Below are 17,084 nucleotides of genomic sequence, written 5' to 3' on the forward strand. Positions count from 1 at the left end.
GTAAGAAAAGCAATTTAAAAGATGGGAGAGACAGGAAACCAACAAAAGGAAAATAAAATGATAAGGAACACTTCTCAGTTGTTGACAGCGTACACTGGTGCAGTCACTGTGGAGATCAGTGTGGCGATTCCTCAGAAACACTGGGAGTAGAGGTCCCACTTGACCCAGCTGTTCTTCTTCGTTATCTTCTCAAAAGAATTCAAAGCATCACACCGCAGCAGCATATGCACACCCATGTTTACAGCAGCGTAGTTCATAATAGCTAAATTTTGGAAACAGCCCCAATGCCCATCAGTGGATGAGTGGGCATAAAAGATGTGGTTTCTTTTATACAATGGAGTACTTCTCAACCTTAAATAAGGGTAAATCTGAGACATTCCTAGCTAAATAAATGCACTTTGAGGCCATACTCAAGTGAAATAGATGAAATACGTATGTGTAAACATCTCATTGTCTCTCTGGTGCGAAAAACCAAAAGCATAAATACGGACCAAAATGCACAGCAGATATTGTAAAATAAAAAGAAATTGTTTGAATGGAAAGGGGAACTAGGGAGGAGGAAGGGTAAAGCAAGAAATGGGAAATAAAAAATGAGAAAAAAGTAAAATTGAAGCAAAGGTTTTGTAAATAAGGCGGAAAAGTGGTGTTGAAGGGAAGGGAGGTGTTCAAGCGGAGGGGAATGGGAAACAAGGAGGAGTCAAGATGCATCCTGTACAGGGATGTATATCATCCCCTGTGATGAAAATGCTCATTACCTATATCTAAATTGTACCAAAAACGTAACTTACAAAGTCTGCTCCTTATTGTCAGGAACAGAAATATTTGGGAAAACGTAATTGAAAAGTTTTGAATGAGGTAGAAATGATGACTGCAGAACTCTTCCAAATTCAGCATAAATCAAACTAAAACCAATGTAATATAATAAACATGATACCTAGAATAAATGAATTCCATTTTCACCGGGAATTGGCTATATTTCATCATTCAAATGAATCTTTTTTAAAAAATCACATGCACTTTTATGGATAGAGAACATATTTCTCTAATAGTAACAAATCAAGTACTTAATAGCCTGAAAATTCATCTGAAGACCTTGATATTCATCTGTGAATGATCCATTTGTCAGCATACCTTTGAAGGACATGGACTTTTATTTGTCAGATTCTGTGAAATGAGATTTTTAGTACCAGATTAATTTTTCTCCTGTCATGACTTTTTCAGCTTCCATATAACAGCAAAAGATGGAAAAGTCTTGTGTATTCAGTTCATTTCCTCACCTCTCCAGGAAAGCCCCCAAGCTACTACTGTGGCTGTCACTTATGTAACTAGAAAAAAAAAATCTGATAAAGACAGAGCACAAAAGTCTGTTTTGGTTTGCTTAAAATCTTGGGCTAAGTGCAATAGGAAACTGCATCCCAATGTGACTTTAATAGAACAATAGTAAACCAAGACTTTTATTTCCTCTCTGGGCGTTGATGAGCACATTATTTGGCATGAGTGAGGGATCAGAGCAGAGAATGGTTAGTGAACTTTGTCCCATTATTAAGTTTTCAGACTGTATCCATTTATGTTACCCACTCTGCACAAATTAATTGATTCCTCCTGTAATCCTGCTTCTGAACATAGTATTGGACTAAAGAAATAGGAAAATCAGATATGATCTTTATACTCCAGAGATTTTGGTCTAGTGGGGGAGCCTCTCACTGTCCCATTTGCTTTAAAAAGGAATGGACATGATAAACACAAAGATCCTTGCTAGCTCTACATTACTAAGCAATTTTTTTTTAATTTAAAGTGCTTGTTATTATCACTAATTGTTATACCTCACTATTTTTTCCTTATCTTAGTGAGCTTTCAATTAATCCCAAACTCTGGAGGCAAGGAAGATTAAAAGATAAATCTGAATAACTTGTAGGAAATGTATGCACCTTGAGACCACAATATTAAGTGAAATAAGTCAGACCATCAAGATTAAATATTGCAGGGTTTATATGAGAAACCCAAAATATAATTAAAGAGCAAAGTAAAAGATAATAGGAAATGGGGAGATAGATCTTGTTCAAAGGAAGAGAAACAAAAGATGGAGAGAGAAGGAGGGAGAGAAGAGAAAGAGGATGAAAGAAGAATTAAGATCATTTTAAAGAGCCAATAACCATGTTGTAAGATCACCGACCACTTAGCTCACAGTAATCATGCCTGAGATCTTCAAATATCGTCAGGCACCTTAGAAGCAATACATAGAAATTAGCTCATTGATGTAGACAGAGCAATGGTGCGACTAATGGCTATGGAATCTCAGTTTGAAAGTGGAGATGGTTCAAAGCTCTGTGATTGTTGGCCCAGGGATGTGGCTCAGGGACACAGCATCTGCCTGGCAAGCACAAAGTCCTGAGTTCGATTACTGGTACAAAAAAAAAAAAAAAACCTTCTGTAGTTAATAGCATCAAATTATATCATTAAAAGTGGTTCCAATGACACATTTAATGTTTATATACAGATATTGGTATATATCTATATGTAATCGTAAGTATAGATGTATACCGATATCTATATCTATATATATCTTTCACAGAACTCTAACAATTAGTAACTAAAATTAATATTCCATAAACCATTAACTTGTATTCTTTAAATGTGTGAACTGTTTGGCATATGGGTTGTATCTCAATAAAGTTGTTAAAAATAAACATATAAAGTAATGTTGAAGTCAACCCCTGTTTACCTGTCACAAAATGGGTGAATTTTTGTTCTAATCTTTTCATTTTTCTTCATTGTTTCCTTTTAGTAATTTCATACTATTACAGTCTCCTCCGTGGTTTTTCAACAGGTTTCAATTTTGTCGGTAAGGAGTGACAAAATTCATAAAGTGAATTCTTTTATGAGATAGACATGCTGACTAAAGTAAAATTAGAAATTCATATCAGATTTACCCTAATTCTATACTGACATATTTCTGTCATTCAGCAGGTGACCTTTCACAGTGTCTACACATAGCATAAGTAGGAGGAGCTTAATAATAATTACTGTGAACACATGAGAAGTTCTGGGAGAAAAATTAGTGTGGCCTATGCAACTTTCTATCATTTACTCACCACTGCTAAGTCATTCCCTGGTTCATTCCCAGAGGTGGTTTTGTTCTTAGGAACCTCAGCCCATAGCACCATCTGCCTATTAACAGATACAAGTTACACATTGCATTGTAAACCTGGTGCAGACTTGTTATTCTATAATCATTAGAATTGGCATAAAAATTAGTATTCAAATATGTATATTGTTGTCTACATATTTTAAGCAAATCTCTTTTTCTTGGGATGTCAAACAGATGATTGATGAAGAGGAAAATCAGTATCATAAAGTTTAGCAAACACATGGGATGACATGAGAAACTTACTTACTGAAAGGAGCTATAATTGATGTGTAATATTTTATTTTATAGATAGAAATGACATTAAGATTCAAGCTAAAGATACGGGAATCCCAAGAATGGAAGCCATACCTTTGACCTTGGAGAAATAAAAGTAATTTGAGGCTACTAATAAAATTTGAGATAGGAGGCTATTACATTTGCTCACCTTCCTCTGTTCACACAATGACTCTTTCCTCTTTGATTATAATTCCACATTCTTAAGCCCAGGAATCATCTTCCTTTTTTATAGTCATGTTATTCCTGAAATCTAAATATATTCATTTGATCATTTTAGTGGAAAATTATTTCAGATATCTGAAATAATTTAATACATCTTAATAATTTAAGACATCTTTCTGGCTTCAGTAAGTAAATTATTGTGGTCAGACATTTTATCAGTTTACCTGACTTCTGTGGGTCATGTTGGTCTGGCTCAAGTGGGGTCTGGCAGCCCAAAGTCATAACTGGCTGCCTGTATTATAGTCCTTGGTGTCTCTTGTGCCACACTTCTTTCTAGTTGGATTCCCAAACCTGTCCCTTCCATGTCACCTGCCTGGCCTTTGCACCATCTGTTCTGTCTGCTGGTTCGAATTTCCTCCTGCTTCCTGATTTCAGCCTAAGTTAATTTTTATGAGCCCTTCTTGTAAGTGGTGTGCCGTATTTACCTAGTTCCTAATTTCCTTTCAGCATGGAGACTCCCTACCTCATCTAGAGTCCTTCTGGGAGCAGCTCTGGCATTTCAACACTCTCCAAATTTGCACTGTATTCCTTTCTTAGTCCCCATTTTGAGAGCGGCCTGTCCTAACCCTATCCTCCGAGCTTTCTGCTTTGAGAAATTAACACAGACTAATTTTGAGAGAAGTAAATGCAAGAAGTTAAAAATAGTGCATTCACCCTAATTGGTTGAAACCCATAAGTATTACTCTGTTGGTTAACAAATTAACAGATACTTGTGGACGTATCTAAAGAAACATAGGTTATGATGATTTTTTTCTAATAACAATCACAAAATAACTGAATGTAACCAAAATGTAGTCTCGATGAGGGTGAAATATTTAATCTGTTACATATTTAAACCAATAGTTGAAAAGCAGTGGAGATGAGAAGCTTGGGAGGTACTGACTCCACAGGAGGTATGTTGGAGGCCAAACATAATTACTCAGATCAGCCTGTGAGACTCAGCAAAACCGTTGCTTCTCAGAAAAGGCCCATGGGGTTTGGGGAGATGACAATCAGAGGTCATCTCTGAAAATGTCTTCTTGAAAAGAAAATCAGTGAGTGATTCTTCTTTTCTGTTAGGATTTAGTGATGTATTATGGATAAACATTACTTAACAGTGTAGCCAATCTAGTAAAATATATTCATGTATTATGTATTTTTTTCCAGCTCCCCTTGAAGACCCAGAATCTCCACAGTGTGTGTGTGTGTGTGTGTGTGTGTGTGTGTGTGTGTGTGTGTGTGTGCTCGTGCACGAGCGCTCAAGCACATTCACATTTGAAACTTTTCCTTATACTATTACAAGTCATAGTTACATCATTTTTGTTCTTGTGATAGTTACTTTTCTTCATCAGTTTTAACTAAGTGTTCTGTGGCTGCTTACCTTCTAATAAACTTAAACGTATAAAAAGAAAATTACCAGTTAACTCAGGTGAATCACGCAGAGATCATCCAGTATGTGAGATTACCAAAGGCTCTGTGTGATTTTTATGAAAGGAAACACCAACAGAAAAGTCCTTCAAAAGACCTAAACTTAAATTTTCCAACTAAAAGTCTAAAGACCCTAACTCCATAATTTTAAAATTGTCTTCATGGTCAGGCAAATGGTCCTGCGGATGTAAAAGTTTGACACTTATATACATGTTTATTTGTTTGGGTTTATTTGGATCTAAATGCTAAAGAAATCAAGTTACATTTCAAGAATGTAGCTGTCTTGAGCAAAATTATGTCACACCAAAATTATGAAATACGTACATGAAAATAAGTATGCTGGATGTATAATGTGTTTCTGAAAAGTTTCTACGGATCTGCACTTCAATACTTACTTACCTATTTTTTTGTGGTGACCCTATGTGTTTTAAGGAAAACTGAGAGCAGTGGTAACTGTGCCTTTGTCAATCCAGTGTATGGCAACTGGAAAAACCCTGAGAAAATCCAGGTAAGTTGCAATCATGAATTGTATTATTGCAAAATCACAATCACACATTTAACCATAAGTGCATGCACACACACACACACACACACCCTGAACTAGTTTTGTTTGGACATGTTTCAATGCTGCAGCTAAGAGAAACTTCTTAATGGGGTGATTTCAATTAGGAGTAGAAAGGAGTTTCAGTCTATAAATGTATAACAAGAATTTTTCATTTCATGACAGTTTTGACCTGCTTTTTACAATCAGTTCACTGTTAAATGGCTTTGTAGTAACTGTTTGCATTCAGAGCTGAAAAACCTTGGGAAATATCAGTTTAACCCACAGAGTATTTGTCAGAAGTTCACAGTAAATATTCTTTGAGTGTTCAAGTTTTGTCTGAAAAGACTAAACAAAGTATCGCATTTTGTATTCTCTTTAAATTTAGATGTGAGAAGTCAGAATCCTTACCTAATAACATAGACGAAGAAAACAGAAATGAAAATGACTTGCATATTTCTTGACTGTTCGAGGGGAATGAAGTAACATGTAGGTTAAAGAGAAAATGTCAAGGAAAATGTGTTACTTATCTTTTTTTAATTGTTTACATCATTTTGTAAGTTTACTGAAATACTGGCAAGCAAAAGTTGGATAATTTTAAGTGATACATGATCATATAGAGAAATCATAACCATAATCAAGCAATTAACATACCTATCACTTCACTCTCTTCCCATTCATATGTGTGAGATCTCAAACTCTTAAATGTCCTTTCTTAGCAAATATTCACGGTACAATGAAATATTGTTAGTAGTCACCCTACTCTACACAAGCTCCCTCCATGTTATGTCTAGAAACTTTATGCCCATTCTGGAATATCATATCCCATTCCTAGATAGATAATATGAATATTCATCAGATATGAAATAAGTTTAGTCTTGACACATTGGGTCCTACATATGAAAGTTTCCTTATGTCTAAGTTTAGAAACATTATATCAGATATATTTTCATGTAAAGTAGAATATAGAGAAAGCAAGTTTTATTTTTTCCTTAGTAGATTATACCAAGTTTCTTATTTTGTTGTTTTCATTGAAATGACTATCAAAGTGTCATATTAGATAGTTTCTAGCAGTTCTAGAACCTTTGATGATGTGACTGGAGCCTAATATAATCCTTACCTTTTTTATTTTCATGTTTTCTTCAACCATGATGTGATGCATACTTTTGGTAATTTTTGGTAGAAATGAGAAAAAAAAAGATATTTCCCTGAACAGAAGAGAATTAGTTTCAATGATTTATCAAGTCAATAAAAGCAGAAATGCAGCCTTATAGTGGACAATGAGTACAAATAATATTTAAGAAACCAGACAGGAAGATACAATATAAACCTGTTTTCATTTTGATCAGAGAAAAGAAAATCTTTTTTAGCACAACCTGATATTACCTTTTAATATCTATAAATAAAATGATGGAAAGAATTAAAATGAAGTATTTTAGATTTAGTTATTAACAATAACATCTCACAAGTTTGCAGTAACTAAATGGAAGCTGCAAAGGTGGTATGCATTCTTGATTTTCTACTGGGAAGAAGCTTCCCTAGAATTCAGACCTTTGGTTCGCACCATGAGCAGAGTTCTAAATCAAAAAACCCACATTCAGCATGCTTCCAAGCAGGTTGTATATGCATACGGTGGATGCAATTGATAATTTTAGGGTAACTTCAAAGTGATTTCTTTTTATTTATTTATTTTCATTCTGGTAAAAGGAAAATTATTCCTTTTGCAAATGCCTTTTTTCTTTCGTTAAAAGATAACTGAAGAAATCCTGTGACAGTTACGTTGCTGTTTTGATTTCAATTATGTCAGAAAAAATTTTACATTAATTAAATCCATTTTTATTGATATTATAACAGAAAAGTAAGCTTCAGTTGTTATTGTAAGAAGTCTGACAGATGACTCCTTCTGCTATAGATATTTAGAGGATAAAGAAAGAACTGGCATTGTCCATATCAACCACCACCCGTCTTACTTCATTACTGTTTTCAGCTATTCCCTGAGCCTACGCGAGAAGTTTTAAGCGAGCCCTAGATATCTTTTGTAGTAGCCTTCCCATTGCTGGCCCACAAAACCTGACACCTACAAATCGGTGAAGCAGAGGTTTATTTGGCTCACAATTTCAGGAACGTTGGCTTATGGTTTTAGCAGGTCTATGACCAGCTTGCTGCAAGGCAGGAACATCAGGATAGAAAGAGGCGGCACAGCAAAGCGACTTAGTTCATGGTGACTCTGAAGCAGGCTGTTAGACAGCGCAAGAGAGGGAGGAGCCAGGGACAGATATAAGATCTAGTGTCAGGGCCCCTTCACTCACCAAGAGGCTGCTTTCCTAATCCCTTAGGTGGTCACCAAGGTGATCAACTAAATACAATTAAACACATCTATCACATCTAAAATTTCCAACTGTATCTTTAAGTTATAAGAAACTTTTGAAAAATGTAAGCAAAGTATCATACCAAAACATTTAACAGTGATTTCTTGATATCACCAACTATTCTTTACTGACCTACCCCCATTCTCTCCTGTATGAAGTAGTTGTTACTATATTTTTAAATCAGCATCTGTTTAAAATATATTTAAATTGATAGATATAATTTGGTATGTCTCTGCTCATCTCTAGGTTCCATTTTCTCTTTATTTTTTCTTCCAAATTATCTCTTGAAGAAACCAGCGAACCTTGTAGAACTTTCCATATTTTCAACTTTCTAATCCATGCTGTTATCTGTAACAGCTGTGGGTGTTTTTGTTTTTGTTTTTGTTTTTGTATTTGTATTTTGGTGATAGCCTGTTAAACCTAACTTTATTCAGTATAACAGGCTTAGAGAAACCACCACCAAATAAACAGGCAGCCATATCCTGACCACTGTGTACCTACATTCTACAAAAGGTAAAAATGACATAGTGGCACTCAGGTCCAGAGGATGCTGGGACCACAGACTAGCCCTGTGTCGAAGGTCTTTCAAGGTCTGCTAGAGATGCTGGAGCAAGGCCCAGGGCTGCTTCAATTTATCCAGCATTGAAAATCCAATAGGAACTTGGTGCATTTGACCCAATCCTTAGGGATAATTGTTATTTTAACACCCAAAATCCTAACTATAAATATGTATTTCTTCTCTAGAGTTCTGTATACTCCTTCTCAAATCCATTTTACGGCATGCCAACAACAAACCTGGAATCTATGTCTCATCATCTCAAACAGTAGAATCAAGATCAAGTTGGAGCCAACATGAAAATTCCACTAGAACCATTAGAAAATTCCATTCTCTAAGCCAACTTATATAACAGTAAAAGGAGAAAAAAATCAACTTACTGGTTCATGATAATTACACATTTTCAGAATTTTTTCTTTCAGAATATAATGAATTATAATCAATACTTTATCTTCAGATGAATACTTTAATGAAATGTTCTTAATTTGTTTTCCATTGATCACATGGTGGTTGTTTAAGTGATAAATATAATTGTTTGAAATCTTGAATGTAAAGATGTTTTAAAATGCTTTTCTTTTTTGTGCTATAATTTAGAAACAAGAGCAAACCTACTTGATATGCAAACTAGCAAGAAAGAACAAATCATAATCCACATACACAGAGTAAAATCTATTTCTATATTTTGAAAATATGTGATAAATGGTTGTGTACTTACATTTTTCAAATAATCATTGGACCCTTTTTATAGGTTTAAAATAATGTTAAAATAGAAGTTAAGAAGCATCACAGTAAAAGAAACTGAAAAACATCTGAATGACTTAAGTAATGTACCAGGCATCTTACGAATCATAAATGAAGAAATGCACACCTCTTTGATTATTGCAGTATTTCTAGGACCTCAGCAAGAACCTTGGATTTTTGACTTCTTTGCCCACACTCTAAGTTAGTTCCTCTGTAGATTAGATAATAGTCACATAAGATGCAGCATTATTGTATTAACAGTAAAGTTTAGAGACAGGAAACAGTACACATCTACTTGCATTTCATATTTTACACCTAGGAAATCTTCCCAGCATGCACTTCCAGAAACACACGGTTCTCATTGGTCAGGCAAGGCATTCTAAGCCAATCATTGAGAGAAAAAGAGGCCACTATGATGGCCCGAGTCTTCACTCTATCAGGGAGTCGGACCTGTGGAGCACATTGTAAGGTAGGTGGTGTAGGTACTGGAATAAAACTAGAATTAGAAATGATGAAGTTGTATACAATGCAAGTCTCTATACCATTTCATAAGAGCACAGGCTTGCTTAGAAATCATTTTTAATTAACTTTGCAGTAAATCAACCTTAAAGTGTATCTGAGTTAATTTTTGAATAATACTGTTTTACTGTATGTTAATCTTTTTTTGATTGCTACTTTCATAATAATAAAATTTCTGACTCAAAAAAATAATATGAGAAAAGATCAATCGTAGTTGTTTTGTTTTTTCTTTCTGTTTGGGCCCTGGCATTGTGGAAGCATTTTTGGAAGTTGAACTTATTTTTGCTGAAAACCGTCATCCCTATCTACTGAATTGCGTATCTACTGAAATGCGTATTGCCTACGCATACAGGAGTCTTTAAAAAGCATTAAGTCCAGAAGTGGGGTATGGTCTCAGTAAAGACCTCAAAGCAACTACATGAAAAATGTGAGAAAAGTATTACTTTATGACATTTATAATAAAAGTGATTATTCAAACTAAACTTGCCTGTTTGATAGGAAGACTGAGTGAACTCATAACATACAAAGTGCTCCAAAATTTGAATGATTACAGAAAATCAACAGAGGGGAAATGAGAGTACCTTCAAGAGTATTTAAAACTATCTTCATGTCAAGTTAAGTTATATGTACCCTAAAATGTTTTAATCAAACATTTTCTAAGATCTTATAAATACACATGGCACATAAAACTAGAGGAATAAAACCTTTCTTATCCAATCAACAGAATAGGTAAGAAACCACACTTAGTTTTCATAATTTAATATGAGATTTAGAGATAGACTATTTATTTCTCTTTGTATGTTTTCTCCTTTGCTGAAAACTTCTTGGTATAAGTCCACATGTGCATCATTGTGATTCTAAGATGCAGGGAAGTAGGAAGAAAGGACAACAAACAGAATACAGAGTTCACAATTTATGTAACTCAACTTTAAGTAATGAAAACATCTGGATTTTCACCCTGGCATAGAATTTGTTTGAAGTGATTTTTTTTAAGCCAATAGATATCGTGTAAAAATATATGAGCAATACAGAGAACCTATTAATGTACAGATATTTATTACAATAGCTTATTATTAACTGGATTCATATAACTAGACCATTTCCCAAAATATACTTTAATCATAAAACAATATTTATAATAACTCCAAACAGTAAAAGATACTGATTGTTGTTCTATTCTATATATTGTAACTTATAAATGTAGTATTTGTATACTATGATAGTCACTAGTGATGTATGGCTATTTACTATGAAATTTAAACCAATTATAGCTAAATATAGTGAAATTGTGATCCCTCAGTTGAATTAACCACGTTTCAGGAACTCTATATCCTCATGTGGTTGGGGGCATCCGAGTTGGAAAACACAGAAGAGTCCTAGCACCACAGAAGCTTTTTTGGACACTACCTTACAAAATTTTTCCAAGTATATTTTAGCTAGAAACAGCCCAATTTCAGACAATAATGATAAGTTACAAATAAGACAAAGCATACTTAGCTGAAGGGAAACTAGCAAATATACGTGAAGTGTCAATACCTTTTTGTCTTATGAATGTCACATATCATTCTATTACACCTTTATCACCTTTACCGTTTCCATCTTTTTAATATTTAGATGGTACTTTGAAAAACTAATGATTTGCTTTTCTCTTTCTGTCTTCTTTGCCTTCAGTCATTTCTCATACTTATTACACCAAAAACCAAAACCTCAAGTTTATTTAAAATACTGCCTCCTTGAGCTTAGCATGTAAGGTCATGCATTCAGGTAGACCAGTGACTATATTTGGAGCAATATCTTTTCCAGTAAGTAGCACTGAGCCTCATTCTTATAAACAAATCCAGAGAAAACACTTATTAATATGTAAAAAATATGTATTAAAGGATAGAGGGATTTTTACCCAAAATGCCTATATAAAAATAGAACTCCAAATATATATTTCACTGTCAAATCAATGACAGCTTCGTTATTCCTAATGCTGTTGTGCTTTTCTTTGTGTCAGCTTACAAAATGTTTTGCATTTCATTCATAAAATGTTTAGGAAACCACTGTGTAGTTTAAGATTTAAGTCAAGTAACCATTAAAATCAAGATCTTATCCCTGAATAATTAATTACAAGTGGAAAGACATCTCTTTCTACAAGCATGCACTTGGTGAAATTTCAGTAAAACTAAGTACATGTCATATTTTGAATTAAAGAACTCAGTTAACTATGAATTAGTTGAAGTATGCATAAAAATGATTATAAAATGAATCCATTTAAGATTCACACTGATACTGTCATTAAACATTCTGAAGAATAAGGTACTCTGAAGAATACATTTTTTCCTCTAGAATGTGGAAGAATAATAAGGAGTTTTATTTCCTTACTTTTGAAAATATTTGCCTTTTTTATTTGGACTTACGTTTGGCAGTTTTAGAGGCAACTTCCCCAGAACTTAATATTACTTGTCCAGAAGTCTATTGCTGAGATGTCTTTTTAGGAAATCAACATAATTATTTGTTGTTGATATGATACTGAGCTAATAAAAGTACTGCTGATTCCAGAGATCATGAATAACATGTTTCTCTAAGAATTAATTTAGCAATAGGTATTAATTAAACACTTAATTTTGCATATTAATTGTGCATAGCATGGTTCTCAAGAACAATATGGAGGGAGAGAATATATAGAAATGAGATAGAATTGGAGAGTGTTATGGTTGATATCTTGACGTCACTCAAAGCCTTATGCATTCACAGTGGGCCTTGGGGAGTGGGGCTTGGGAGGTGATTGGATCATGAAGCATGGTACTCATCAATAGGTTATAACTAAAGGTGATGCTGGTAGGCGAAGGCTGGTTGGAGGAGTGTGACAGTGGGGTTGTGCCTGGAAAGGTCTATGCCTTCTGTACTCCTTCTTGATTCTCTGTATTTGCTTCCTGACTGCCATGCCATAAGTAAGACACTTTTGCCACATCCTTCTGTCATGCCACCCTGCCTTGGCATCTGCTGACCATGCATGGTATCTTCTACAAACTGTGGGCCAAAATAAACCTTCTCTCTTTTAAATTGTGGGTGTCAGGTGTTGTGCTTCAGTGGTGAGAAAGTAACTAAGATAGAGATGGGTCAAACGAAAGGTATACATGTACGGAAGAGAGACTGGGAGGGAAGGACACACAAACAGAGAGACTCTTATTGTCTTATGGTTTTGATCCAAACTATCTTCCACAAATTGGGTTTGGGGAAGATGACTGGAGCACATTAGTGGATTAAGCCACGGATGGCTTCCTAGTCAAACAGCTGTTAGGAGGCGGGGCCTGGTTGGAAGGGGTAGTCCACAGGGAGACTCACTTGGAATGGTATCTTCTTGTGCCAAGCCCCTCTTCTCTCGATCTGACTCTTCCCCTGTGTTCTGCTTCTTGAAGTGAGCAACTTTGCTTCTTCCATATTCTCTGCCATAATGTTTATGCTTCAAAGGCAGCTGACCACGGACTGAAACCTCCGAGTTTTGAGTCGAAGTAATTGCTTTCTCCTGTATGTGTGGTATTTTGTCAGAGAGAGAGAGAGAGAGAGAGAGAGAGAGAGAGAGAGAGAGAGAGAGAAAGGGAAGGGAAGGGAAGGGAAGGGAAGGGAAGGGAAGGGAAGGGAAGGGGAGAGAAGAAGGGAAGGAGGAAGAGAAAAGAAGGGAGAGAAGAAGGAGGGAGAGAGATTTCTTGTTCGTGTTAAATTGTGATATTGGGACCTCACCCTTCCACTGCCCATCGTTTATTAAGACATCTTTACCGTGACCATAGCGAACATGGAAAGCCACGTCTCCACACCTGAGCAGCATGAGCCAGGTGGTTCAGTGGTTCCTCATGTGTCTGAATATCTGTAGTGATCAAAATGTCTGGGTCACTCCAAATCTGGGTTCCAGGAGCTCTGCTGTTGAGGAAGGATTCACTGGGACGGTCTTGAGGTAGTTCTTCTAAAAATGTAAAAAATACTGAAGCACTTGAGGAGACATGTAAATAACGCAAGAACTAAAATTGGCCAAGTTATTCTTTAAAATGTACTTACTAGAAAGTTTTAAGTGTTTGTAGTACCTAACTTGCTATGAATATCTTCATAATTTTTAATAAATGTGTATGTCTTTCCACAAAATGATTGCTCATGGGATTTTTTTATTAGAAAAGATATTAACTTTTACTTTTTGATGAAATCCATTTGATGAAGCATATCAAATCAGAGATTGTGTTACATAATTCAATAGAATAAAACATTTAACATTTTCATTTAAAATATTAATTGTTTGTAGAAGAAAATGATCCGAGTAGCCTATTCCCTGAGAATGGAGATAAAATATTACAGGGGTGCCAAGTATTTCCATGAACTAGAGATTTCTGAAAATATCATTGGTTTTTTAAGAGCACTAGAAATTTTGCTCATAATGAGTAACTATCAGCATGTACCTATTTGTAGTTCTCTGAAACATTTGCATTTCTCCACACGTACACTGCTTGCTGTCTATAAATATGAAATACATAATGGCTCAAAGGACTACTGTTTCATTGTTTGGTATTATGTATTTCAATGTTTGATCATTTTTCTTTGCCATAGTAATTAAAAACAATGTGTTGAAAGTGAATTACTCAGTTGCTGTGCCTTACGTTGACATCAGACCTGCCTACTACCCTCAAAGTGCTCCTCCCAGAGAGAGGCTGCCTTTCCCAGGAAAGCCTGGCTCCAAATCATAAAAGCTGCCAAAGAGCACATATCAATTCTCCACAATTGGACTCCTCTTCCTGTGATTGATGCATAGTCGATACCATTGTAAGTGCTCTGTAAATTCCTGTTCCTCTTCGTCGCTGTCGCAGTGTGACTGATAGGACAGCGAGCACACTGCTACTTTTGAGATGCCTTGATTACTGCAGTATCTGAAGGAAGAAAGAAAAGGAAAGGAAAAAAGGGGAAATGGAAAGATTGCCAAAAACGAGACTAAATCCTGATCATTACCCCAGAAAGAATAAAGTCAAGACCAAGCCAAAGATCAAAATAAATGTGCATCCATTAATACAAATAAAGAACCAGTGCTCACTAAGTTTCTATGAATCACAGTGCAACCATAAATTTACTTCGGAAGTTTTCAAATAGCAAAGCTAGTATCAGAGTTAAAAAGCTCAATATTATGATTACATGTGTTTCACGATAATTTTAAAAAATGGCTGTTGTATTTCCCTTGTGTCTTTCAATTCAAAGTATCAGTAAAATGAAGGGGAAAAATAGGGACAAGGAAAAAGTGCACTTTCTCACCATTAAAGACTTTACACGTAAAATTTCTCTTTTTGCCTGGAGCTCTTCACACTGCAGTTTTTCCACAGTGCATTTGAAACATGATGCTTCGGAAAGTGATTTTATAATTCATACTTACTGTTTTCCTGCCATAGTGAGGAGTGGAAGGTGGAAAAATTAATCTTATTGTTTTCTGTTTAAAACAAAGTACTTCAATAAAAGTCCCATTTGAGCTAGCTATTCCCCTTCTGGGTATCTTCCCAGAAGAATTAAAAGCTTTGTACCAGACCGATATATGTGCACACATATTTATAGCAGCACAGTTTATAAAAGCCAAATCTTAGAAGCAACCTGAATGCCTATCAACCAAGGAATGAATAAAAAAGATGTAGGATTTTTTTTATATAATGAAATACTACTTGGCCATAAAGAAGGATATTTGGAGATTTGTATAGGTAAATGAATAAAACTCGAGAGCATACTCATAAGTGAAATAAATCAGATCCACATGTATAAACATTATATTGACTCACTAATGTGAGAAACAAATGAACAAATAAAATCCAAAATGGACAATAGATATTACGAATTGGGAAGTAGCTGTTCTAAAGAAAAGACAAACTGTGATAGAGGAAATGGGAAAGGAAGAAAGGGAAAAATAAAAAAAAAATATACACAAGGTAGTTAAAATAGTTATAGAGCTAGTTTCTTTTAGTTCATTGAAAAGAAAGATTTGTGCTAATGCTGTTTGGACAAGATATCACGCCTATACCTTGTACTCTTATATACTACAAAGACAATGATACCTAGTGTACTAATTATTATAACACTCCTACTAACCTGTTTTTAAACTGTTTTATTTTTATTTTATCTTTTTGTCTTCAAAATAAACCAAAATGTTTCTAAACCTCCCCTAATATTTTTGGTACTGCTCCCTATCCATAGTAGAATGAAATGTTGCCTGCCTTTCCACACAGTCCTCAATTGTGTTAATCTTGTTCTTTTGTATTAAATTAGCAGAGAAACTAAAGGAATAAAATAGATTTACTGATTTTACAATTTAAAGTTTACATAAAATGTATTTGCCTGAAAAGGTCATTTTAAAATATTTTTCTGAATATCACTATTGTAGGTTTTTATCTTTTCGCCTTTTTAAAGCTGTCGCTCTTTGGCAGTGTTACTAGTGGTGCACAAGCCTTCCGATTTTCCCGTTTTCAGCAACGGCTGGCATGTTGGTGCTCTTTCTGGTGCAGCGCGCCTGTTGATGTCGCCGACTATTCTGTACGTTGCTTTATCCATCACTTTCACAAGCCTTGTTCTTAGCTAGAGCTTCTTTGCTTTCACAACTTACTTTGTGCCATTTTTGGAAGAAACATTACACATCTATCATGGCTGCATACGTTGTAGCTTTAACAATTTATGTATTTTATCTTTATAACTGCTTTTAAGAATTAGTTAACAGAAAAAGAAAAATTAATATTTCTGCTGTCTTTGTATTTACATCATTAGTTTTCCTGGGATGATGATTCTCACAAATACACACATTGCTGTCGAGGATCACTGAGTTTTAGCTTGAAAATTTTGTTAGCATTAATTGTAAATTAGACATGTCAGCACCAAATTTTTTCCAATTCTTTATTTTGGCAAGTATTTCAAACTCATTTCTGAAAGATTGCTTTCTGAATTTGGAATTTGGGGTTGTTTTTTTAGAATTTGGTGTATACTGACCAGGACCTTGAGGCCTCTGTGGCTTCTGCCTCAGTCTTCTGGTAAATCTTGTCTGGCTGCCTTTTAACTAGTGTTTATTATTTTCTTGTTATTTTCAAAATTATCTCTTTGTCTTAAATTTTCAGCATTTGACCATATGGTTTTCATTCTTTTTAATTTATCCTATGTAGCATTCGTTGAACTTCATAGATGTGAATTATACTATTTTTATATACGTGACAAGTATGGTCATTACTTTTTTGCATTAACATGCAAAAGATTTTAAAAAAGATAAAGATAAAGATAACTCTTTTCTCTTCCCTTGTCTCCTCTTCTGTTCCACTCAAT

The 17,084-nt window shown here is 34.8% G+C and overlaps 1 protein-coding gene across 1 annotated transcript in view; it reads left to right on the forward strand.

Annotated features, from left to right (window-relative positions):
• The window catches only part of Malrd1 (MAM and LDL receptor class A domain containing 1), a 647,937-nt gene extending 637,950 nt beyond the window's left edge, over positions 1-9,987 (forward strand). The window contains exons 39-40 of the mRNA XM_063237894.1: positions 5,486-5,561; positions 8,708-9,987. Coding sequence (XP_063093964.1) covers positions 5,486-5,561; positions 8,708-8,791 — 160 coding nt within the window. The 3' untranslated portion in view covers positions 8,792-9,987. The remainder of the gene's footprint in view (positions 1-5,485; positions 5,562-8,707) is intronic.
• The last annotated feature ends 7,097 nt before the right edge of the window (positions 9,988-17,084 follow it).

This window comes from Cavia porcellus, unplaced genomic scaffold (assembly GCF_034190915.1).
Source record: "Cavia porcellus strain 051 isolate PalLab524CR breed Dunkin Hartley unplaced genomic scaffold, mCavPor4.1 scaffold_27, whole genome shotgun sequence".
In the NCBI taxonomy this organism is placed as follows: Eukaryota; Metazoa; Chordata; class Mammalia; order Rodentia; family Caviidae; genus Cavia; species Cavia porcellus.